A 23,893-nucleotide genomic window follows, 5' to 3' on the forward strand; every position below is an offset into this window, starting at 1 on the left:
TGTGACGGCATGTGGGTGCGTGTGTTTGTGTGTGTATGTGTCTAAGTGTTGGCATTTGTATATGGGGGTGTGTGTGTTTTTTGTGTGCAAGTGTTGGTGTGTGTGTGTGTGTGTGTGTGTGTGTGTGTGTGTGTGTGTGTGTGTGTGTGTGTGTGTGTGTGTGTGTGTGTGTGTGTGTGTGTGAAAGGGTTAGTTTGAAGATGTGGGTGTGTTTGTGTTTGTGTATTCACTGTGTGTGTGAGGGTGTGTGTGTATGAGGGTGTATGTGTTTGTGTGTGTATGAGGGTGTATGTGCTTGTGTGTGTATGAAAGTGTGTGTATGTGAGGGGGTGTGTATGAAGGTGAGTGTTTGTGAGGGTGTGTGTATGTGAGGGGGTGTGTATGTGAGGGTGTGTGTATGAGGGGGTGTGTGTATGTGAGGGTGTTTGTGTATGAGGGTGTGTGTGTATGTGAGGGGTGTGAATGTGAGGGTGTGTGTATGTGAGAGGGTGTGTATGAAGGTTTGTGTATTTGTGTGTGTATGAAGGTGTGTGTGTCTGTGTGTATATGAAGGTATGTGTGTTTGTGTATGTATGTGAGGGGTGTGTATGAAAGTGTGTGTGTTTGTGTATGTGAGGGGGTGTGTATGAAGGTGTGTGCATGTGAGGGAGTGTGTATGAAGGTGTGTGTGTTTGTGTATGAGGGTGTGTGTGTTTGTGTATGTGAGGGGGTGTGTATGTGAGGAGGTGTGTATGAAGGTGTGTGTGTTTGTGTATGTGAGGGAGTGTGTATGAAGGTGTGTGTGTTTGTGTATGAGGGTGTGTGTGTTTGTGTATGTGAGGGGGTGTGTATGAAGGTGTGTGTGTTTGTGTATGTGAGGGAGTGTGTATGAAGGTGTGTGTGTTTGTGTATGTGAGGGGGTGTGTATGAAGGTGTGTGTATGTGAGGGAGTGTGTATGAAGGTGTGTGTGTTTGTGTATGTGAGGGAGTGTGTATGAAGGTGCGTGTGTTTGTGTATGTGAGGGGGGTGTGTATGAAGGTGTGTGTATGTGAGGGAGTGTGTATGAAGGTGTGTGTGTTTGTGTATGAGGGTGTGTGTGTTTGTGTATGTGAGGGAGTGTGTATGAAGGTGCGTGTGTTTGTGTATGAGGGTGTGTGTTTGTGTATGTGAGGATGTGTGTATGTGAGAGGGTGTGTATGAAGGTGTGTGTGCTTCCTTTGTTTCTAGTGGCAGTCTAACTTAAATCAGCCAAGACACATTGCAGGTTCTCAGAAACCTCAGCCCAGATGATTGTGAACTGTGACCCCTCCTGCTAACTCTGTGCCACCCCGGTGGTCAGATTTGGGATTTAGTTGGTAAACCATGCTGTTGGTTTTGGCTGCACTCCCAATGTTTGGACTAGGCCCGAGGTTGGTGAATTCGGCCTAGTTGGAGGCCTGGTACCTCGTTCGGCTCCTGTGAGCCAAGGCTAGGAACAACGATTGAATTTCAGTCCCCGTGCTTTCTGACTCACACCAGCCCTTTGCTTTGCAGCCTCTCAGCCCCCTAGGCCTCCTCGGTAATATCCACAGTCCTCTGAACCAAGTCACTGCCCTCACCAGCAGAGTGAACGAAGCCACTGGACAGCTGGTAGATATAAAAGTCTTTATTCAGGACACACACAAACTGACAGCCTTTGGAGCTTCTCTCGACAGAAAGGCACTCCCCAACCCAACATCACAGCACATTTTTATAAGTTAAAGAACAAAGGCAACAGGACAATTTCTATGGTTTCAATGCCCTCATAATGCTTATTTTGATTTTTATTTTCACATACCTCATCGTTAATTACTGAGGTCTCTGATCCGTATTCATGACTATGCAGCCATTTCAGCTCAGTGGGTTGTTGATTGCATTCATGTGAATGCAGACATCTCAGATCAATTGGCTGCTTCCTGGTCTGCATTGCTCAGAGCTGCATTTTAAATTCAATCTACAATCCCTATTCAGATCTGGTTGCTGTTAAAATTAATATTTGCTATATTCCATATCTTTAGAATACGATGGCAATTCTTTCAGCTGCCTGGACCCCGAGCTTCCGTTTTCTCCTCAACCCTCCTCTCCATTTTAAAACTCCTCTGCAAGTCAGAGAGAGCTGCCGAACAGATTAAAGGGCCCTTTGGCCTGTTGCTCCTTGCCAACTGCTAATTCTATACTAACCCAATTTTTAAGAATTCTCCACATATTCCGATCAGCTCCCTCAGATCCGCCATCCTCCCTGCCTACGTGTTTGGCCGCTCATCTCTCTTTTCCTCACTTGGTAATAGTTTTTCTAAATAGCGATGGTGTGGAGTGATGAGAAGCTGATGCAGGCCATGCTCTCTTCTCGCTGTTACCAGCTGAAAGGAAGTACGGGAACCTCGGGTCCCACGCCACCAGGTTCAGGAACAATTATTACCCTTCAACTATCGGGCTCCTGAACCAGTGTGGATAACTTCACTCACCCCAACACTGAACTGATTCCACACATCAGGCTCCTGAACCAGCATGGATAACTTCACTCACCCCAACACTGAACTGATTCAACACATCAGGCTCCTGAACCAGTGTGGATAACTTCACTCACCCCAACACTGAACTGATTCCACACATCAGGCTCCTGAACCAGCGTGGATAACTTCACTCACCCCAACACTGAACTGATTCCACACATCAGGCTCCTGAACCAGTGTGGATAACTTCACTCACCCCAACTCTGAACTGATTCCACACATCAGGCTCCTGAACCAGTGTGGATAACTTCACTCACCCCAACTCTGAACTGATTCCACACATCAGGCTCCTGAACCAGTGTGGATAACTTCACTCACCCCAACTCTGAACTGATTCCACACATCAGGCTCCTGAACCAGTGTGGATAACTTCACTCACCCCAACACTGAACTGATTCAACACATCAGGCTCCTGAACCAGTGTGGATAACTTCACTCACCCCAACACTGAACTGATTCCACACATCAGGCTCCTGAACCAGTGTGGATAACTTCACTCACCCCAACACTGAACTGATTCCACACATCAGGCTCCTGAACCAGTGTGGATAACTTCACTCACCCCAACACTGAACTGATTCCACACATCAGGCTCCTGAACCAGTGTGGATAACTTCACTCACCCCAACACCGAACTGATTCCACACATCAGGCTCCTGAACCAGTGTGGATAACTTCACTCACCCCAACTCTGAACTGATTCAACACATCAGGCTCCGGAACCAGTGTGGATAACTTCACTCACTCCAACACTGAACTGATTCCACAACCTATGGACTCACTTTCAAGACCTCTATTCTCATGTTCTCAGAATTCTCTCTGTGGGCCGAAGGGCCTGCATTGTGCTGTAGGTTTCCTATTTTCTAATTATTTATGATTAATATTTGATTGTTTTTGTATTTGATCAGTTTTCTTTTGCACACTGATTGTCAGTCTTGTTCGTGTAGTTTTTCACTAATTCTGTTGTACTTCTTTGTACTATTGTGAATGCCCACAGGAAAATGAATCTCAGGATAGTGTATTTTGCCATATTTATTACTTTGATAATAAATTTACTTCAAACTTTGTAAGAAGTAATGTTGCTCAACTTGATAGAGTCATAAGATATAGGAGCAGAATCAGGCCATTTGTCCCATCGAGTCTGCTCCCCCATTTCACCATGGCTGATCCATTTCCCCTCTCAGTCCCAATCTCCTGCCTTCTCCCCGTAACCCTTCATGCCCTGACTAATCAAGAACTTATCAGCTACTACCTTAAATATATCCAATGATGTGGCCTCCACAGCCACTTCTGGTAATGAATTCTACAGATTTACCGTTCTCTGGCTAAAGAAATTCCTCCTCATCTCCATTCTAAAAGGATGCCCCTCTATTTGGAGGCTGTGTCCTCTGGTCTTAGACTCCCGCAGCATAGGAAACATCCTCTCCACGTCCACTCTATCAAGGCCTTTTAGCAAACGATAGCTTTCAATGAGGTCACCCTCTCATTTTTCTGAATTCCAGTGAGTACAGGCCCAGAGCCAGCAAATGCTCCTCATATGGTCAAGACAAATTAAGAACTGGGCCTAGTTGTAGGCCTTTCTACTCCAGGCTTGTCTTGAGTGTAAACGTCTCTCCTTCCTTCTCTTCATAGGCACGACCGAGCGAGTTTGCCTGATCCAGGGGACAGTGGAAGCCTTGAACGCGGTACACGACTTCATTGCAGAGAAGGTCCGGGAGATGCCGCAGAACGTCGGCAAGGCGGAGCCGGTCAACATACTCCAACCCCAGACCAACGTCAACCCTGACCGGGTCAAGCAAGTAAGATTTGCGCTGACCTAGTGCGTCACGGGACACGGGCTCCTCCAGAAAACGCTTTGAATCCCCCCCCCTTCAGTTTTTTTTTCCCCTTGAGTTGTATTGTTTGGCAGATGATCCGTGTGTGTGTTTTTAGTTACTTAATGGATGGTAGCTTTCCTTCACTGTCACAGATGGGGATTTACAACAGATCACTTAGAGCGGCGGCTTTTGGAACGAGAGCTTGCAAATCTCGCACAACCAACTGGCAAGCGTGTATGTCTGCAATGTTTACCAAAGTCCCACAAATCCAAGCTTGGGAGAGTAGAATCTAGAGTTAAACAATTATTTTATCATTCAAATGGACACAATATGCAAGATTTTACACCCGTATTTTAATCGATATACAAGGGATTCTGCAGATGCTGGAAAGCCAGAATGTTACATTTTGTAACCCCAAAATGTTAATTTAATTGAAAGAAGTCAAGTCAAGTCACTTTTATTGTCATTTCAACCATAACTGCTGGTATAGTACATAGTAAAAATGAGACAATGTTTTCAGGACCATGGTGTTACATGACACAGTGCAAAAACTAGACTGAACTACGTAAAAAACAACACAGAAAAAATCTAGACTAGACTACAGACCTACCCAGGACTGCATAAAGTGCACAAAACAGTGCAGGCATTACAATAAATAATAAACAAGACAATAGGCACAGTAGAGGGCAGTAAGTTGGTGTCAGCCCAGGCTCTGGGTATTGAGGAGTCTGATAGCTTCGGGGAAGAAACTGTTACATAGTCTGGTCATGACAGCCCAAATGCTTCGGTGCCTTTTCCCAGACGGCAGGAGGGAGAAGAGTTTGTATGAGGGGTGCGTGGGGTCCTTCATAATGCTGTTTGCTTTGCGGATGCAGTGTGTAGTGTAAATGTCTGTAATAGTGGGAAGAGAGACCCCGATGATCTTCTCAACTGACCTCACTATCCGCAGCAGGGTCTTGTGATCCGAGATGGTGCAATTTCCGAATCAGGCAGTGATGCAGCTGCTCAGGATGCTCTCAACACAACCCCTGTAGAATGTGATGAGGATGGGGGGTGGGAGATGGACTTTCCTCAGCCTTCGCAGAAAGTAGAGACGCTGCTGGGCTTTCTTTGTTACGGAGCTGGTGTTGAGGGACCAGGTGAGATCCTCCGCCAGGTGAACACCAAAAAATTTGGTGCTCTTTACGATCTCTACCGAGGAGCCATCGATGTACAGCAGAGAGTGGTCACTCCATGCCCTCCTGAAGTGAAACAAGAGGGTCAGGAGATTAGTTGTATGCTTTGATTTTACCCTAAGTGAGGTAAACACGTATCACGTGGTAATGTGATGATGTATGGAATTCACATATATAACCCGTAATGGATTATTGAAATAAACAAGAATGCTCAATTAAGCAATATATTTACAATATTACTCACTTACTACTGAAATATTAAATACACAATACAGAGGAACACACACAAAATGCTGGAAGAACTCAGCAGGTCAGGCTGCGTCTGTGGAGAGGAATAAACAGTCAGTGTTTTGGGCCAGGACTGGAAAGGAAGGGGGATGAAGTCAGGATCAGAAGTTGGGGGAACGGGGAAGGAGTACAAGCTGGCTGGTGATAGGTGAAACCAGGTGAGGGGGGAAGGTAGGTGGGAGGGGCGATGAAGTGAGAAGCCGGGAGATGAAAGGTGGAAGTGTGACGGGCTGATAAGAAGGAATTTGATAGGAGAGGAAAGTGAGCCAATGGGAGAGAGGCACTGCCAAGAAGTAGACAAAGGGAAACAACTTCTGTAGAAAAATTTGCCAAGAACAATCATGGTCATGGAAAGACCATGATCGTCCACGTTATACAACTCAGCACTTAATGATGATGATACAACCCGGAGATTTATTTTCTTGCGGGGATATTCAATAAATCCATAATACAATAATAACTATATTAAAATCAACGAAAGGCCACACCAACTTGGGTGTTCAACCAGTGTGCAAAAGACAACAAATCCAAAAAGAAAGAAATAATGATAATAATAAATAAATAAGCAGTAAATATCAAGAAAATGAGATGAAGAGTCCTTGAAAATGAGTCCATAGATTGTGGGAACATCTCAATGGAGGGGCAAGAGAAGTTGAGTGAAGTTATCCCCTCTGGTTCAAGAGCCTGATGGTTGAGGGATAGTAACTGTTCCTGAACCTGGTGGTGTGAATCCTGAGCCTCCTGTACCTCCTTCCTGATGGCAGCAGCGAGGAGAGAGCACGGCCTGGATGGTGGGCGTCCCTGATGATGGATGCTGCTTTCCTACAACAGTGTTTCATGTAGATGTGCTCACTGGTGGGGAGGGCTTTACCCGAGATGGACTGGGACGAATCCACTACTTTTTGTAGGATATTTTTTGTTCAAGGACATTGGTGTTCCCATACCAGGCTGTGATGTGGCCAGTCAATACGCCCTCCACTACACATCTACAGAAGTTTGTCAAAGTTTTAGATGTCATGCCGAATCTTTGCAAACTCCTAAGGAAGTTGAGGTGCTGCTGTGCTTTCTTTGTAATTGCACAGGGCAGGTTCTCTGAAAAAATTACACCGAGGAATTCGGCCCGCCCAACTCCTCCTCACTCCAGCTTTTATCCTGATATCTCCTCCACTCTACACCTCGACCCCCTCTCAGGGGAGTGGCCTTCCCTTGCCTCACTGTGCTGTCTCAAATGCAGATAGAGGACATCCCCAGTGGAGAGATATAGTGTAATACCCTTCATTACCCATTGCCTGGGCGTCCGTGAGGTTTACTCAGAGGATGGGAGCAAGTATAAGAACCAGTGTTCCTGTGCAGTAAACCTGCACAACACAGAGCAGAATGAAGCCATTCAGCCCATCAGTGCTCTGCCAGTCCATCATGGCTGATTCATTACCCCCACTCTCCTGCCATCTCCCCGTAACCTTTGACGTCCCGACTAAACAAGAACCTTTCAATTTCTGCCTTAACTATACCCAATGACTTGACCTCCACAGCCGCCTGCGGTAATGAATTCCACAGATTCAGCCCTCTCTGGCTGAATAAATTCTTGCTCATCTCTGTTCCTAAAGATATGCCCCCCCCCCCCCAGGTGTACAAGATATTAAGAGGAATAGACAGAGTGGACAGCCAGCACCTCTTTCCCAGGGCACCACTGCTCAGTACAAGAGGACATGGCTTTAAGGTAAGGGGAGGGAAGTTCAAGGGGGATATTAGAGGAGGGTTTCTCACTCAGAGAGGGGTTGGTGCGTGGAATGCACTGCCTGAGTCAGTGGTGGAGGCAGATACACTCGTGAAGTTTAAGAGACTACTAGACAGGTATATGGAGGAATTTAAGGTGGGGGGTTATATGGGAGGCAGGGTTTGAGGGCCGGCACAACATTGTGGGCTGAAGGGCCTGTAATGTGCTGTACTATTCTATGTTCTATGTTCTGTTCTGAGCTGCACTATCTGGCTTTATCCTCTCCTAACACTGGAAACATCCTTTCAAATTCTACTCTTTCCAAGCCTTTCAATATTAGATAGATTTCAATGAGATCTAACCCTACCCCCACATCATCTGAACTCTAGGCCCAGAGCCATGAAATATTCCTTATGAATTACCACTTTCATCCCTAGGATCTTTATCATCAACCTCCTCTGGACCCTCTCCAAAATGAGGGCATCCTTTCATAAATAGTTCAACAGTTCAATGGCTCCATTTCATATCAGAGAATGTGTACAATATAGAGCCTGGAATTCTTACTCTTCACAGGCAGCAATGAAAACAGGAGACCCCCAAAGAATGAATGAACATTAAAGCCCCCTTCTCCCCCTCCCACGCACAAGCAGCAGCGAAGCACCAACCCTCCCCCTCCCCTTTATTTCAGCAAAAATCATCAACACCCATCACCCACCAATCAAACAACAGCAAAGCCCCCAAGAGAGACCGCGATCTGCAGCCCAACAAAAGTTAGTCGTTCACCCAAGAATTCAACATGCCCCAGGCTCTCTCTCTCCCTAACAGAGGTGTCACTCAGCAAGAGGGGAGACATAAACAAGACAACTCGCTGGTTGCGGTCAGACACATCGCTGTTTTGGAATTCTGCGAGTCGAGAATCAGAAGTAAACTCTCCCCCACCAACGAGAGAGAGAGAGAGAGAGGGAGAGAGATCGATTACCCAAGTACCGAGACCTCCGGCTGTTCCCGATCTTCCGTTTTCTCCCGCGGCGCCTCAGTCAGATGCACCAACATAGAATCGGCTCGTCCCCGGCAAATCGGCAAAACCTCGAAACCCCGAAAGCACACTCGTCTTCAGAGCGGGACTGTCACTGTGAGAACCGCAGTTTGAGCACAGCTGCAGGTCAGGGGCACCGACGGGACCCCGTCCACCTTGAAAAGGGAGAAAAGAGACTTTAATGGTATGAATTCAGCAGGTTCCGCAGATGAGCTCAAAGAAGCTGCTCCCTAGAGTGCCATCGTACTTCGCCCAGGGCCCAAGACTGTTCAAAGTATTCCAAATGATCAAGTGATGCCTCAGAAAGGCCCCACCCATCATTAAGGGCCCCCCCCTCACCCAGGACATACCTTGTTCTCATTGCTACCGTTAGGAAGGAGGTACAGCAGCCTGAAGACACACACTTAACAATTCAGGAACAGCTTCTTCCCCTCTGCCATCCGATTTCTGAATGGACATCGAACCCGTGAACACGACCTCAATGTCGATATACAGGAGGTATGTTGGTGAGCCGTGGATCGGGAGGCCGCTTCAGCGAGCACCTACGCTCCATCCGCCGGAACAAGCGGGATCTCCCAGCGGCCGCCCATCTTAATTCCACTTCCCATTCCTGTTCCAGTATGTCAAACCACGGCCTCCTCCACTGTCGTGATGAGGTCACACTCAAGGTGGAGGAGCAACATCTTACCTTCCGTTGGGTAGCCTCCAACCTGATTTCTCAAACTTCCATTAAAACCCCCCACAACCCCCCTTCTCCCCATTCCCTTTTCCCTCTCTCACTTTATCTCCTTCCCCACCCATCGTCTCCCTCTGGTGCTTCTCCCCCCACCCCCTTCTTCTTTCTTCCATGGCTTTCTGTCTCTTTCACCAATCAGCTTCCCAGCTCTTTACTTCGTCCCTCCCCCTCCAGGTTTCACTTGTCACCTTGTGGTTCTCCCTCCCCTCTCCCCCACCTTTCAAATCTACTCCTCAGCTTTTCTCCCTCCAGTCTTGCCAAAGGGTTTCGGCCCAAAACCATCAGCTGTACTTTTTTCTATAGATGCCGCCTGGCCTGCTGAGTTCCTCCGGCATTTTGTGTGTGTTGCTCGGATTTCCAGCGTCTGCAGATTCTCTCCTGTCTGCAAGTTCATCTTTAGGGAATCCTGCACGAGGACTCCCAAATCCCTTTGCACCTCAGGTTTCTAAATTCTCTCCCCATTTGGAAAATACTCAGTCTTTTTTTTACTGAGATACAGCACAGAACAGGCCCTTCCAGCCCTTCGAGCTATGCTGCCCAGCAAGCCGACAATTTAACCCTAACATAATCACGGGACAATTTACAATGACCAGCTAACCTACCAACCGGTACGTCTTTGGACTGTGGGAGGAAACCGGAGCGCCCGGAGGAAACCCACGCGGTCACGGGGAGGGAACATATAAACTCCTCACAGGCAGTGGCGGGAATTGAACCTGGGTCGCCTGTACTGTGAACCGCCTCAGTAACGTGACCAATAACTTCCTCACACTATGTATTCCATCTGCTGCTTCTTTGCCCATTCTCCCAATCCGTCCCAAGCCCTTCTGCCGGTTCCCGGCTCCCGCAACACTACCTGCCCCTGCCCCCACCCTCGTATCACTCGTAAACTGGTCACAAAGCTGTCAGTTCCGTCATCCACATCTCTAACTTTTTTAATATGCCTTGGCATTAAATCCTTGCTTTTATATTCTAGTCATTTCGAAATGAATGCTAACATTGCATTTGTCTTCCTCACCACCGACTCAACCTGCAAGTTAACCTTTAGGGAATCCTGCACAAGGACTCCCAAGCCCCCTTGCATCTCAGATTTCTGAATTCGCTCCCCGTTTAGAAAATACTCCGTCAGATCCAGCACAGTCCTTGTGGATCACCTCGCGTCACCAGCAGACAATGCTACTGGTCCTATCATCTGGGATTCACGGGATCTTGGGGACCGGTCCGTGGCCGCCAGAACGTGGCCACGCAAGTGAAGGGACAGCATAGGGTACGTTTGCCTCCGTTAGTCAGGGCGCTGAGGAAAGAAGCGGGAAATCGTGTTGCACCGCGCAGAAGTCTCAGGCACACGTAGACAGCAAAGGGCGCTGAGGCCTTTGCGCGGTTCTGTACTCGTCAACGCGGAGCGGAGAGCGAGGTCAGAAATCTGGCGGGAGCAAAGGATGTTGGGAATGGCGAGGGTGGAGCGCCACCGGAGGGGTGTGGGACAGGCGGCAGAGAGGGAGAGCCGGGGGCGGTGTGGGGAGGGGCGTGTTGCGAGTGCCGACAGACCCAGTCCTGAGCCACCAGACAAGGCCATTTGATTCCTTGGTTTACTGATCATTTTCGAATGCCCCCTGGTGCTTCCCGCTCCCTCCCCTCTCCTTTCCCCTTTTCCCAGCCATGATTCCCCTGTCCCTTCCCCTTTTCCCAACCATGATTCCCCTCTCCCTTCCCCTTTTCCCAGCCATGATTCCCCTCTCCCTTCCCCTTTTCCCAACCATGATTCCCCTCTCCCTTCCCCTTTTCCCAACCATGATTCCCCTCTCCCTTCCCCTTTTCCCAGCCATGATTCCCTTCTCCCTTCCCCTTTTCCCAACCATGATTCCCCTCTCCCTTCCCCTTTTCCCAACCATGATTCCCCTCTCCCTTCCCCTTTTCCCAGCCATGATTCCCCTGTCCCTTCCCCTTTTCCCAACCATGATTCCCCTCTCCCTTCCCCTTTTCCCAGCCATGATTCCCCTCTCCCTTCCCCTTTTCCCAACCATGATTCCCCTGTCCCTTCCCCTTTTCCCAACCATGATTCCCCTCTCTCTTCCCCTTTTCCCAACCATGATTCCCCTCTCCCTTCCCCTTTTCCCAACCATGATTCCCCTCTCCCTTCCCCTTTTCCCAGCCATGGTTCCCCTCTCCCTTCCCCTTTTCCCAGCCATGATTCCCCTCTCCCTTCCCCTTTTCCCAGCCATGATTCCCCTGTCCCTTCCCCTTTTCCCAACCATGATTCCCCTCTCTCTTCCCCTTTTCCCAACCATGATTCCCATCTCCCTTCCCCTTTTCCCAACCATGATTCCCCTCTCCCTTCCCCTTTTCCCAACCATGATTCCCGTCTCCCTTCCCCTTTTCCCAACCATGATTCCCCTGTCCCTTCCCCTTTTCCCAACCATGATTCCCGTCTCCCTTCCCCTTTTCCCAACCATGATTCCCCTGTCCCTTCCCCTTTTCCCAACCATGATTCCCCTCTCCCTGCCCCCTTCCCACTCTCAGTCCACAATAGAGACCCAGATCAGAATCTGGTTTATCATCACTCACACATGTCATGAAATTTGTCTCTCTTTTTGTGGCAGCAGTACAGTGCAATACATAAAATTACTACAGTAGCGTGCAAAAGTCTGAGGCACCCTGGCTATATATATATATGCCTAAAACTTTTGCACAGTACTGTATAAAACTTTGGTTAAATGACACTTGAAGAATTGGGCTTTTCTTTTCTCCCTCTTTCAGCAAGGATATGGAGACTATAGAGTTTCACCAGGATGTTGCCTGGATTAGAGATTATGGGCTATAAATCCGAATCTCTGGAGCGAGCTAGTAGGCGATTATAAGATTACTGGAGGTATAGAGAGAGCAGACAGTCTGATTTTTTTTTCTCTCTAGGGTATTAATGTAAACACTGGAGGACATGCATTAAAGTGAGAGGAGGTAAACTTAAGGGAGATGTGCAGGGTAAGTTTTATGTTAATGCTGTATGTGGTGCGTTTGGGTGTCAGGGTGCAGATGTAAGGAGGTGTAAGGCCTGTCCCTCCACTAGCCTGCAGGTCACCCTTGGGCAAGGTGTGGCACCTGCTCAGCCCCTGATCAGGGTCACGTGAAGTCATGGGGGCAGGTGGTGGACTGTCGTATGAGCAGCCGGTGCAGATCGCAAGTCCTGGTTATGCGACCACTGACCCCAGGCGGACAATATCTGAAGAGTATTGATCATGGCTGGGGGCCACCCGTCTTGTAAAGACACTGCCCAGAAGAAGGCAATGGCAAATAACTTCTGTAGGAAAATTTACCAATAACAATCGCAGTCATGGATCGCCCATGTCATAGGACACGGCACATAATGATGATGTCATACCACACGGCTCATAGTGATGATGATAAAGTGATGGAAGGCTGAAATGGGTTGCTAGGTGTAGTGCTGGGGGCAGAAATGATAGCACCATCTCAGAAGTTGTGAGAGAGAGGGGCTTGGATCCTGTCAGAGCTGAAGAGATTTATTTGAATTTGCCATTATGTTCGGTGTAAACATTGCTTGTTAAAGGAACTTTCCTATTCCGTGTTTGAAGGAAATTCTGGTCCGCTTTCTGTCCAGTTGTTTGCGAGACTTGGCAGCACTGAAGTAACTGCTGTCCGCACCGCAGGCAATGGTTCATCAGAGCTGGCTTCCTGATGTGAATTCCTGGTGCGCCCACTCACTTCGGCTATCTTGTCCTTTCAGTCAGGTCTCAATCTGCTGAGACATGGGCAGTATCTGCTCAGGCATCTATTGTGACTTCCTGCTCTGATTCCCTCGCCCCTCGTTTCCCCTCTGTGTGTGTGTGTGTGTGTGACTTCCTCAAGGCCCCATCCTCTCCCTTGAGTCCACCATCCATGTGGCCCACTTCCTGCTAAGACAGGAAGAAGTCATTATCTTTGCAGGAAGCTTGGGTTCCCTTATTCAGCAGAGGCAACTTAACTATTCCTTTCCTTTATAAAGACTTTATAAGGCATTGGTCAGCCTGCACTTGGATTATTGTGAGCAACTTTGGGCCCCTTATCTAAGAAACATAGAAAACCTACAGCACAATACAGGCCCTTCGGCCCACAATGCTGTGCTAAACATGTACTTACTTTAGAAATTACCTCAGGTTACCCATAGCTCTCTGATTTTCTAAGCTCCATGTACTTATTCATGGAGTCTCCTTATAGACCCTATTGTTTCCACCTTCACCACTCTCGCCGGCAGCCCGTTCCACTCACCGCTCTCTGCGGAAAAAACTGACATCTCCTCTGTACCTACTTCCAAGCACCTTAAAACTATGCCCCCACATGTTAGCCATTTCAGCCCTGGGAAAAAGCCTCTGACTATCCACACGATCAATGCCTCTCATTATCTTGTACACCTCTATCAGGTCACCTCTCATCCTCCGTCGCTCCAAGGAGAAAAGGCCAAGTTCACTCAACCTGTTCTCATAAGGCATGCTCCCCAATCCAGGCAACGTCCTTGTAAATCTCCTCTTCACCCTTTCTATAGTTTCCACATCCTTCCTGTAGTGAGGTGACCAGAACTGAGCACAGTACTCCAAGTGGGGTCTGACCTGGGTTCTATATAGCTGCAACATTACCTCTTGGCTCTTAAACTCAATCCTACGGTTGATGAAGGCCAATACACCGTACGCCTTCTTAACCACAGAGTCAACCTGCGCAGCTGCTTTGAGCTTCCTATGGACTCAGACCCCAAGATCCCTCTGATTCTCCACATTGTCAAGAGTCCTACCATTAATGCTATATTCTGCCATCATATTTGACTTACCAAAGTGAAAAGATGTGGCGGCATTGGAGAGGGTCCGGAGGAGATGCACAAGAATCTCTCTGGGAATGAAAAGATTAACATTTCGTGCATGGTCTCCTCCCAAAATGTTGACTGTCCATTCATTTCCATAGCTGCTGCCTGACCTGCTGAGTTCCTCGAGCATTTTGTGTGTGTTACTTTGATTTCCAGCACCTTGTTTGAGGTTAACATATGAGGAGTGTTGGATGGCTCTGGGCCTGTACTCACTGGAGTTTAGAAGAACGAGGGGGGATTTCGAATCTTGAAAGGCCTCGATAGAGTGGATATAGGGAGGATGATTCCTCTACATAGAACATAGAAATCTACAGCACATTACAGGCCCTTCGGCCCACAATGTTGTGCTGACCATGTAACCTACTTGTGAGCAACACACACAAAATGCTGGTGGAACGCAGCAGGCCAGGCAGCATCTACAGGGAGAAGCACTGTCGACGTTTCGGGCCAAGACCCTTCGTCAGGACTAACTGAAAGGAAAGATAGTAAGAGATTTGAAAGTAGGAGGGGGAGGGGAAAATGCGAAATGATAGGAGAAGGCCGGAGGGGGTGGGGTGAAGCTAAGAGCTGGAAAGGTGATTGGAAAAAGGGATACAGAGCTGGAGAAGGGAAAGGATCATGGGACAGGAGGCCTAGGGAGAAAGAAGGGGGTGGGAGCACCAGAGGGAGATGGAGAACAGGCAGAGTGATGGGCAGAGAGAGAAAGAAAAAAAAGAGAGGGTGTGATAAAAAAATAAATATATCAGGGATGGGGTTAGAAGGGGAGGAGGGGCATTAACGGAAGTTAGAGAAGTCAATGTTCATGCCATCAGGTTGGAGGCTACCCAGCCGGTATATAAGGCGTTGTTCCTCCAACCTGAGTGTGGATTTATCTTGACAGTAGAGGAGGCCATGGATGGACATATCAGAATGGGAATGGGACGTGGAATTAGAACGTGTGGCCACTGGGAGATCCTGCTTTCTCTGGCGGACAGAGCGTAGGTGTTCAGCGAAACGGTCTCCCAGTCTGCGTCGGGTCTCGCCAATATATAAAAGGCCACACCGGGAGCACCGGACGCAGTATACCACACCAGCTGACTCACAGGTGAAGTGTCGCCTCACCTGGAAGGACTGTCTGGGGCCCTGAGTGGTGGCCTACTTTAGAAACTGCCTGTCTAGTCGAAGAGTTTTGGGCCAGAGGACAACCTGAGAATGGAGGGACGGCCCTTTGGAAAGGAGATGAGGAGGAATTTCTTTAGCCAGGCGGCAGTGAATCTGCAGAATTCATTGCCACAGGCAGCTGTGGAGGCGGTGTCATTGAGTGTATTTAAAGTGGAGGTTGAAAGGTTCCTGATTAGTCAGGGCATCAATGGTTACGGGGAGAAGGTTTTATATTCTAGTCCTCTCAAAGTGAATGCTAATTTGTCTTCCTCACCACCAACTCAACATGAAGATTAACCCAAAGTCTCTTTGCACCTCTGATTTCTGAATTTACTCCCCACTTGGACTGAAGATGTAGTGGGGGCCGTTTAAGAGGCTCTTGAAGAGGGCACATGAATGTGCAGAGAGTGGAGGGATATGGACGTTGTGCAGACAGAAGGGACCGGGTTAGTTAGGTGTTTAATTCGACCAGCACAGCACATGGTGGAGTGCAGGGCCTGTTTGCGTAGGGTAGCGGTTAGTGCAGCGTTTGACAGCGGCAGCATTCGGTTCCCACCTCTGCCTGTAAGGAGTGACCACGTGGGGTGTCTCCAGGTGTCCCCATTCCCCCTTCAGTTCCGACATGCCACCCTCAGGATGGAGGGGCAACACTTTATATTCCAACCTGATGGCATTAATATCAATTTTTCCTTCTGGTTTAAAAAAAATTCCCTCCTCCTCCCCTCTTCTTCTATTCCCCACTCTAGCCTCTCACCTCCCCCCTCAATCCCCTCCTCCTTCCCTTTCTCCTCAGGTCCGCTCTCCTCCCCTATATCAGATTCTTTCTTCTCCAGCCTTTGACCTTTCCCACCCACCTGGCCTCACCCATCACTTTCCAGCCATCCTCCCTCCCCTCCCCTCCACGTCTCCCCCCACCCCCGCCCCACCTCGGTCCCGAAGAACTGTCTCGGTCCGAGATGCCGACTGTCCACTCTTCTCCATCGACGTTGCCTGGCCCGCTGAGTTCCTTCAGAATTTTGTGTCTGTGCTGTTCCAGGAACTCCGGTCTCCGCCCACGTCCCAAAGGTTAGCGTGAGTCAGTTGCGGGCACGCGATGCAGATGCTGGAAGTGAGGCGGCCCTTGCGGGCTGCCCCCCCCCAGCGCAATCCCCAGGATTTGACCTGAAGCAAACGATGCACTTCAGTCTGTTTTGATGTGTGTTACGTCGCGCCAAAGCATCAGCCCTGGCGGTCGGCGGTTGCCCAGTCCCAGTCTGTGAAAGTCACAGACTGGTCGTTGGCCCAGGCAAGGACCATTTCAATTGCCGTACTGGGGAACGTGGAGTTTGAGTTGAGACTGGTGTCACTTACAGAATAAAGGGTCACTTCATATTCCAGTTTGTTCTCTTGTCTGGCTTCGAGTCTCATCGGTAGTTGGTCTATTAGTCAGTCCTCATTGGAGGCTCAGAGGTGGAGTTAGCAGTTTTAAATTCCTGGGTGGTACTATTTCAGAGAACCTGTCCTGGACCCAGCATGTAAGTGCAATTATAAAGGAAGCACGAAAGCGCCTCTGCCTCCTTAAGAGTCTGTGGAGATTCAGCATGCTATCAGAAACTTTGTGACAAACTTCTTTAGACATGTAGTGGAGCGTGTATTGAGCGGCTCCGCGACGGCTTGGTATGGGAACACCAGTGCTTTTGAACGGAAAATCCTGCAAAAGGTAGTGGATTTGGCCCAGTCCATCATGGTAAAGCCCTCCCGACCGTCGAGCACATCCACACGAAACGTTGCCGTACAAAAGCAGCATCCACCATCAAAGATCCTCACCACCCAGGCCGTGCTCTTTTGTCGTTGCTGCCATCAACAAGGTACAAGAGCCTCGGGATTCCCACCTTACCACCCCTCAGCCATCAGGCTCTTGAACAAAAGGGGATAACGCCACTCACTTGCCCATCCATTGAGATGTTCCCACAACCAATGATCTCACTTTAAGGACTCTTTACCTCATTATCTCATGTTCTCGTTATTTTTTGCTATTTATTGACATTTGCATTTGCACAGTTTGTTGTTTTCTGCACTGTGGTTGATCTTTCATTGATCCTGTTACAGTTACTATTCTACAGATTTGCAGAGTATGCCCGCAGGAAAATGAATCTCAGGGTTGTATATCGTGACGTACGCATTTGCACTCTGATGAAAGAATTTATTTCGAACAATATAGGCGAGTGAACACAACAGTGTGACAAATAAATTGATTGAATTTTTTTGAATTTCGGTTTATTGTCATTTAGAAACCACAAATGCAATGCAGTTTAAAAATGAGACAACGTTCCTGCAGAATGATATCACAAAAGCACACGACAAAACAGACTACACCAGAAAATCTACATAACGTTTGGCAATCCCCAAATCCAGAGTCTGGAGAGGCTGCTGTGTATTAATATTGCGCTACTGTCTTAGCGCATTCCCCGGAAAGGAGCTCCAAATCCACCAGACAAAACAAGACTACCCAGACACACCAAGTCAGGAGACCAACTCTACCACCCAACAAACCAAAAACTAATGCTCCAAGACCTACACTAAACCACATAGTTGCATATAGTTATAGTTAACATATAGTTACAACAGTGCAGATAATACCATAATTGATTAAAAAAAAGACCATGGGGACAGTAAAAATAGTCCAAAGATGTTAAAAGACTATAAGTTCGAAAAAGACCACCACACAGTTTCCACAAGTCCTCAGGGTCCCAATATAAAGCTAATCTGAGCAGAAAGATTTTGGGATCCAACTTCACAGCTCCTTGAAAGTGGCTACACAGGTTGATAAGGTGATCAAGGAGACTTGTGGAATGCTTGCTCTCATTAGTCCAGGAATTGAGTTCAGGAGGTTATGTTGAAACTTTATAAAAGCCTGGTTAGGCCAGATCTGGAGTATTGCACACAGTTTTGGGTGTCCCACAATAGGAGGGACGTTGAGGCTTTGCAGAGGGTACAGAGGAGGTTTATCAGGATGCTGCCTGGTTTAGAGGGCATGTGATATCACGAGAGGCCGGATAAACTTGGGTTGTTTTCCCTGGAGCGTCAGAAGCTGAGGGGGAATCTGATAGAGGTTTACAAGATGATGAGAGGCACAGGTAGAGTGGACAGAGTATCTGTTCCCCAGGGTTGAAATTTCTAATACCAGAGAGCGTGCATTGAAGGTGAGAGGGAGAGGTGAGGGGTAAGTCTTTTTACCCAGCGAGTGGTGGATGGCTGGAATGCGCTGCCTGGTGTGGTGGCAGAGACAAATACATTAGGGGCTTTTCGGAGATGTTTGGATAGAAACATAGAAAATAGGTGCAGGAGTAGGCCATTCGGCCCTTCGAGCCTGCACCGCCATTCAGTATGATCATGGCTGATCATCCAACTCAGAACCCTGTACCTGCTTTCTCTCCATACCCCCGATCCCTTTAGCCACAAGGGCCATATCTAACTTCCTCTTAAATATAGCCAATGAACCGGCCTCAACTGTTTCCTGTGGCAGAGAATTCCACAGATTCACCACTCCCTGTGTGAAGAAGTTTTTCCTCATCTCAGTCCTAAAAGGCTTCCCCTTTATCCTTAAACTGTGACCCCTCGTTCTGGACTTCCCCAACATCGGAAACAATCTTCCTGCATCTAGCCTGTCCAATCCCTTTAGAATTTTATACGTTTCAATAAGATCCCCCCTCAATCTTCAAAATTCCAGTGAGTATAAGCCTAGTCGATCCAGTCTTTCTTCATATGAAAGTCCTGCCATCCCAGGAATCAATCTGGTGAACCTTCTTTGTACTCTCTCTATGGCAAGAATGTCTTTCCTCAGATTAGGGGACCAAAACTGCACACAATACTCTAGGTGCGGTCTCACCAAGGCCTTGTACAACTGCAGTAGAACCTCCCTGCTCCTGTACTCGAATCCTTTTGCTATAAATGCCAACATACCATTTGCCTTTTTCACCGCCTGCTGTACCTGCATGCCCACCTTCAATGACTGGTGTACAATGACACCCAGGTCTCGTTGCATCTCTCCTTTTCCTAATCGGCCACTGTTCAGATAATAATCTGTTTTCCTGTTCTTGCAACCAAAGTGGATAACCTCACATTTATCCATATTAAATTGCATCTGCCATGAATTTGCCCACTCACCTAACCTATCCAAGTCACCCTGCATCCTCTTAGCATCCTCCTCACAGCTAACACCGCCGCCCAGCTTCGTGTCATCCGCAAACTTGGAGATGCTGCATTTAATTCCCTCGTCTAAATCATTAATATATATTGTAAACAACTGGGGTCCCAGCACTGAGCCTTGCGGTACCCCGCTAGTCACTGCCTGCCATTCTGAAAAGGTCCCGTTTACTCCCACTCTTTGCTTCCTGTCTGCCAACCAATTCTCTATCCACATCAATACCATACCCCCAATACCATGTGCTTGAAGTTTGCACACTAATCTCCTGTGTGGGACCTTGTCAAAAGCCTTTTGAAAATCTAAATATACCACATCCACTGGCTCTCCCCTATCCACTCTACTAGGCAGATGGATGTGAGGAAGATGGAGGGATTGTGTAGGTAGGTGTTTTGCTGGTTCAGCACAACGTTGTGGGCTGAATGGCCTCTTCTCGCGCTGTACTGTTCTAATCTCTCTAATACAGTCTGTTTCATGTTCTAAATGAACATTATGGCATTCAGCAAAAGGAAACGGAATGGTGAAGAAGGGATGGGGAGAGGTGAGCAGAGTTAAGCCACAGGCAGCTGCAGGAACAGGTAGCAGTGGTGGGACAGGAGACAGGTGCAGCACTGTAATGTCAAAGTGCCACAGATGCTGACTGACCAGCTGAGTATTTCCTGTATTTTCTGATTTTACTTCCAACTTCCAACGTTTGCTGTTGTTTTTAGTTTAGTTTTTAATATCAAAACCTTTGCTTTTCTGCCACTGTAAAATGCTCACAACAGCCAGCTAGTGCCAGCGTTCTGAGTTCAGATCCTCGTGTCAATGTTTCTCTCACTTAACGACCAGTTTCTGCTTAGATTTGTCACGTCTGCAGCGGGGTGCAGGGAAGCTGCCGGGCACGAGGATGGCAGACTCTCTCTCACGCACCTCCCCTGCCTCCGGCCCCTCCTCCGCCGTTACACCGCTGCGGATGGCACGCTCGCCCTGCCGTCCCTCGAACCCCGCAGCCGACGATCGAGCTGATTGCGTGGGAGATCTTGCCGGCCGCAGCGGGTCTCTCAGCAATCACGAACAAAACTTGCTGCCCCGGCCCGCTTCCCGCGGGAGCCTCTGCCCTCCCCTCCCTTCTCTCCAGCATGAAGTCATAGAGAACGACAGAAAAGCAGGCCATTCAGCCCATCAAGTCAGTGCTGAACTGTCGATCTGCCTAGTCCCATTTGGGCCATACCCACCCATCCCAGGATTGTCTGATGTCTTTTCCAATACACAAGAGCAAAGATAATTGTTCCTCCAGTAACCAATGCAACTCAAAAGGGGCGGCTCGGTAGCATAGTGGTTAGCATAACAGTTTACAGTCTCAGCGACCCAGGTTCAATTCCCGCTACTGCCTGTAAGGAGTTTGTACGTTCTCCCCGTGACTGTGCGGTTTCCTCCAGGTGCTCCGGTTTCCTCCAGGTGCTCCGGTTTCCTCCCACAGTCCAAAGATGTACCGGTTGGTAAGTTAATTGTGAATTGTCCTGTGATTAGGGTTAAATCGGGGGTTGTTGGGCAGTGAGGTCAAAGGGCCAGAGGGCCTATTCTGCACGTAAGTGACATACAAAGAAAGTACGATAGCACTTCTGTTTCTGAAGTGAAGATCTGACATGACATCTAAAACTTTGAGAAACTTCTATAGATGTTTGGTGGAGAGTGGATTGACTGGCCACATCACGGCCTGGTATGGAAACACCAGTGCCCTTGAATGGAAAATCCTACAAGAAGTTCTGGATTCATCCCAGTCCATCATGGGTCCTTCAATCACCCCTCCACAAAGCGTTGTTGCAAGAAAGTGGCATCCATCATCCATCAGGGAGGAGGTACAAGAGCCTCAGGACTCACACCACGAGGTTCAGGAACAGTTACTACCCCTCAACCATCAGGCTCTTGAACCAAAGGGGATAACTGCACTCAACTTCACTCACCCCATCACTGAAACATTCCCACAACCTATGGACTCACTTTCAAGGACTCTTCATCTCATGTTCTCGATATTTATTGCTGATTTATTTATTATTAGTAGTAGTAGTAATAGTATTTCTTTTTTTCTTATGTATTTGCACACAGGTTCTTTGTCCTTTAGTGCAGTCTTCCATTGATTCTATTAAGTTTCTCAGACTTACTGTGAATGCCCGCAAGAAAATGAATCTAAGGGTTGTACATGGTGACATGCTTGTTCTTTGGCTAATAAATGTTCTTTGTACTTTGAACTTTGTTCTTTCTGGTGTCCACCCCAGTGTTGCTGCTGAGTAGAGATTGGAAGAGGGAGTCCTGACTCAATTTCTCTCCTCCCCCCTCCCCACTCACTCTCCAGTCCAGACGTTATATATGATATAAGGTCCGACTGTACTGTTAAAAATTAGGTTTCTATCCTGGACGATTAATTCCTTGCAGTCATTATTTCCCACTCTTTTCCTCTCCTCGCTTCTTAACCCTTTTGCTCTTTTCCATCTTTTCTCCTCTTCCCCCCTCATTACCCTCAATCTTAACACCCACTTTAGCCCCTGTAACCCTCAGGTCTGGCCGGCGGGGTTAACCTGGGGAAGACTGTCTCCAGCCCCGCCAAATGTGTGGAATCTGAGGTGTGAAACCTCTTGTTTGTGTGGATGCTGTGTGATTTTTTTTCCCCTGTTACGAATCAATACCACGAAATACCAGACAGTACTCCATATTGCAATTAACCATAGAACCATAGAACACCACAGCACAGTACAGGCCCTTCAGCCCTCCATGTTGTGCTGACCCATATAATCCTTTAAAAAAAAGTACTAAACCCACACTACCCCATAGCCCTCCATTTTTCTTTCATCCATGTGCCTGTCCAAGAGGCTCTTAAATACCCCTAATGTTTTAGCCTCCACCACCATCCCTGGCAAGTCATTCCAGGCACTCACAACCCTCTATGTAAAAAACTTACCCCTGATGTCTCCCCTAAACTTCCCTCCCTTAACTTTGTACGTATGCCCTCTGGTGTTTGCTATTGGTGCCCTGGGAAACAGGTACTGACTATCCACCCTATCTATGCCTCTCATAATCTTGTAGACCTCTATCAAGTCCCCTCTCATTCTTCTACGCTCCAAAGAGAAAAGTCCCAGCTCTGCTAAACTTGCTTCATATGACTTGTTCGCCAAACCAGGCAATATCCTGGTAAATCTCCTCTGCACCCCCTCCATAGCTTCCACACCCTTCCTATAATGAGGTGACCAGAATTGAAAACAATTAAACAATTTAACTGTATTATTCTTAATTTGACTAGAGGGTTAGTAAAGTAAAAAAAAGGAAAGGGCCCATTTTAATGAGACAGTCTAACTTGCACAAGTTGGAGCTCACGGTTTCCCGTCCACTGATCCTCCATCGATTGCCCCGGGCTTCGACAACTCCCGGCCCCTTCAGGGTGTCTACGACCTCTCCTTTCAGTCATCTTCTCCTGAACAAAAGACTCAGATCTGGATGATGGGGTGGTAAATTGGATTAGTAAGTACGCAGATGATACTGAGATAGGTGGCGTTGTGGATAATGAAGTCGGTTTTCAAAGTTTGCAGAGAGATTTAGGCCAGTTAGAAGAGTGGGCTGAGCGATGGCAGATGGAGTTTAATGTTGATAAGTGTGAGGTGCTACATTTTGGTAGGAATAATCCAAATAGGACATACATGGTAAATGGTAGGACATTGAAGAATGCAGTAGAACAGAGTGATCTAGGAATAATGGTGCATAGTTCCCTGAAGGTGCAATCTCATGTGGATAGGGTGGTGAAGAAAGCTTTTGGTATGCTGGCCTTTATAAATCAGAGCATTGAGTATAGGAGTTGGGATGTAATGTTAAAATTGTACAAGGCATTGGTAAGGCCGAATTTGGAGTATTGTGTACAGTTCTGGTCACCAAATTATAAGAAAGATGTCAACAAAATAGAGAGAGTACAGAGAAGATTTACTAGAATGTTACCTAGGTTTCATCACCTAAGTTACAGAGAAAGGTTGAACAAATTAGATCTTTATTCTTTGGAGCGTAGAAGGTTGAGGAGGGACTTGATAGAGGTATTTAAAATTATGAGGGGGATAGATAGAGTTGACGTGGATAGGCTTTTTCCATTGAGAGTAGGGGAGATTCAAACAAGAGGACATGAGTTGAGAGTTAGGGGGCAAAAGTTTAAGGGTAACACGAGGGGGAATTTCTTTACTCAGAGAGTGGTAGCTGTGTGTAACGAGCTTCCAGTAGAAGTGGTAGAGGCAGGTTTGGTATTGTCATTTAAAGTAAAATTGGATAGGTATATGGACAGGAAAGGAATGGAGGGTTATGGGCTGAGTGCGGGTCGGTGGGACTAGGTGAGAGTAAGCGTTTGGCACTGACTAGAAGGGCCGAGATGGCCTGTTTCCGTGCTGTAATTGTTATATGGTTATATAACACCTCGTTCTCAGGCACACAACAA

General features: G+C 47.7%; 1 protein-coding gene across 2 annotated transcripts in view; it reads left to right on the plus strand.

The window, feature by feature from the left end:
* The window catches only part of LOC140716525 (RNA-binding protein Nova-1-like), a 271,491-nt gene that overhangs the window by 185,908 nt on the left and 61,690 nt on the right, over window positions 1-23,893 (plus strand). For both annotated transcript variants that reach the window (XM_073029332.1, XM_073029333.1), the window contains exon 3: window positions 4,144-4,310. In XM_073029332.1, coding sequence (XP_072885433.1) covers window positions 4,144-4,310 — 167 coding nt within the window. The remainder of the gene's footprint in view (window positions 1-4,143; window positions 4,311-23,893) is intronic.

The sequence above is a fragment of the Hemitrygon akajei genome, chromosome 25 (assembly GCF_048418815.1).
Source record: "Hemitrygon akajei chromosome 25, sHemAka1.3, whole genome shotgun sequence".
Lineage (NCBI taxonomy): Eukaryota > Metazoa > Chordata > Chondrichthyes > Myliobatiformes > Dasyatidae > Hemitrygon > Hemitrygon akajei.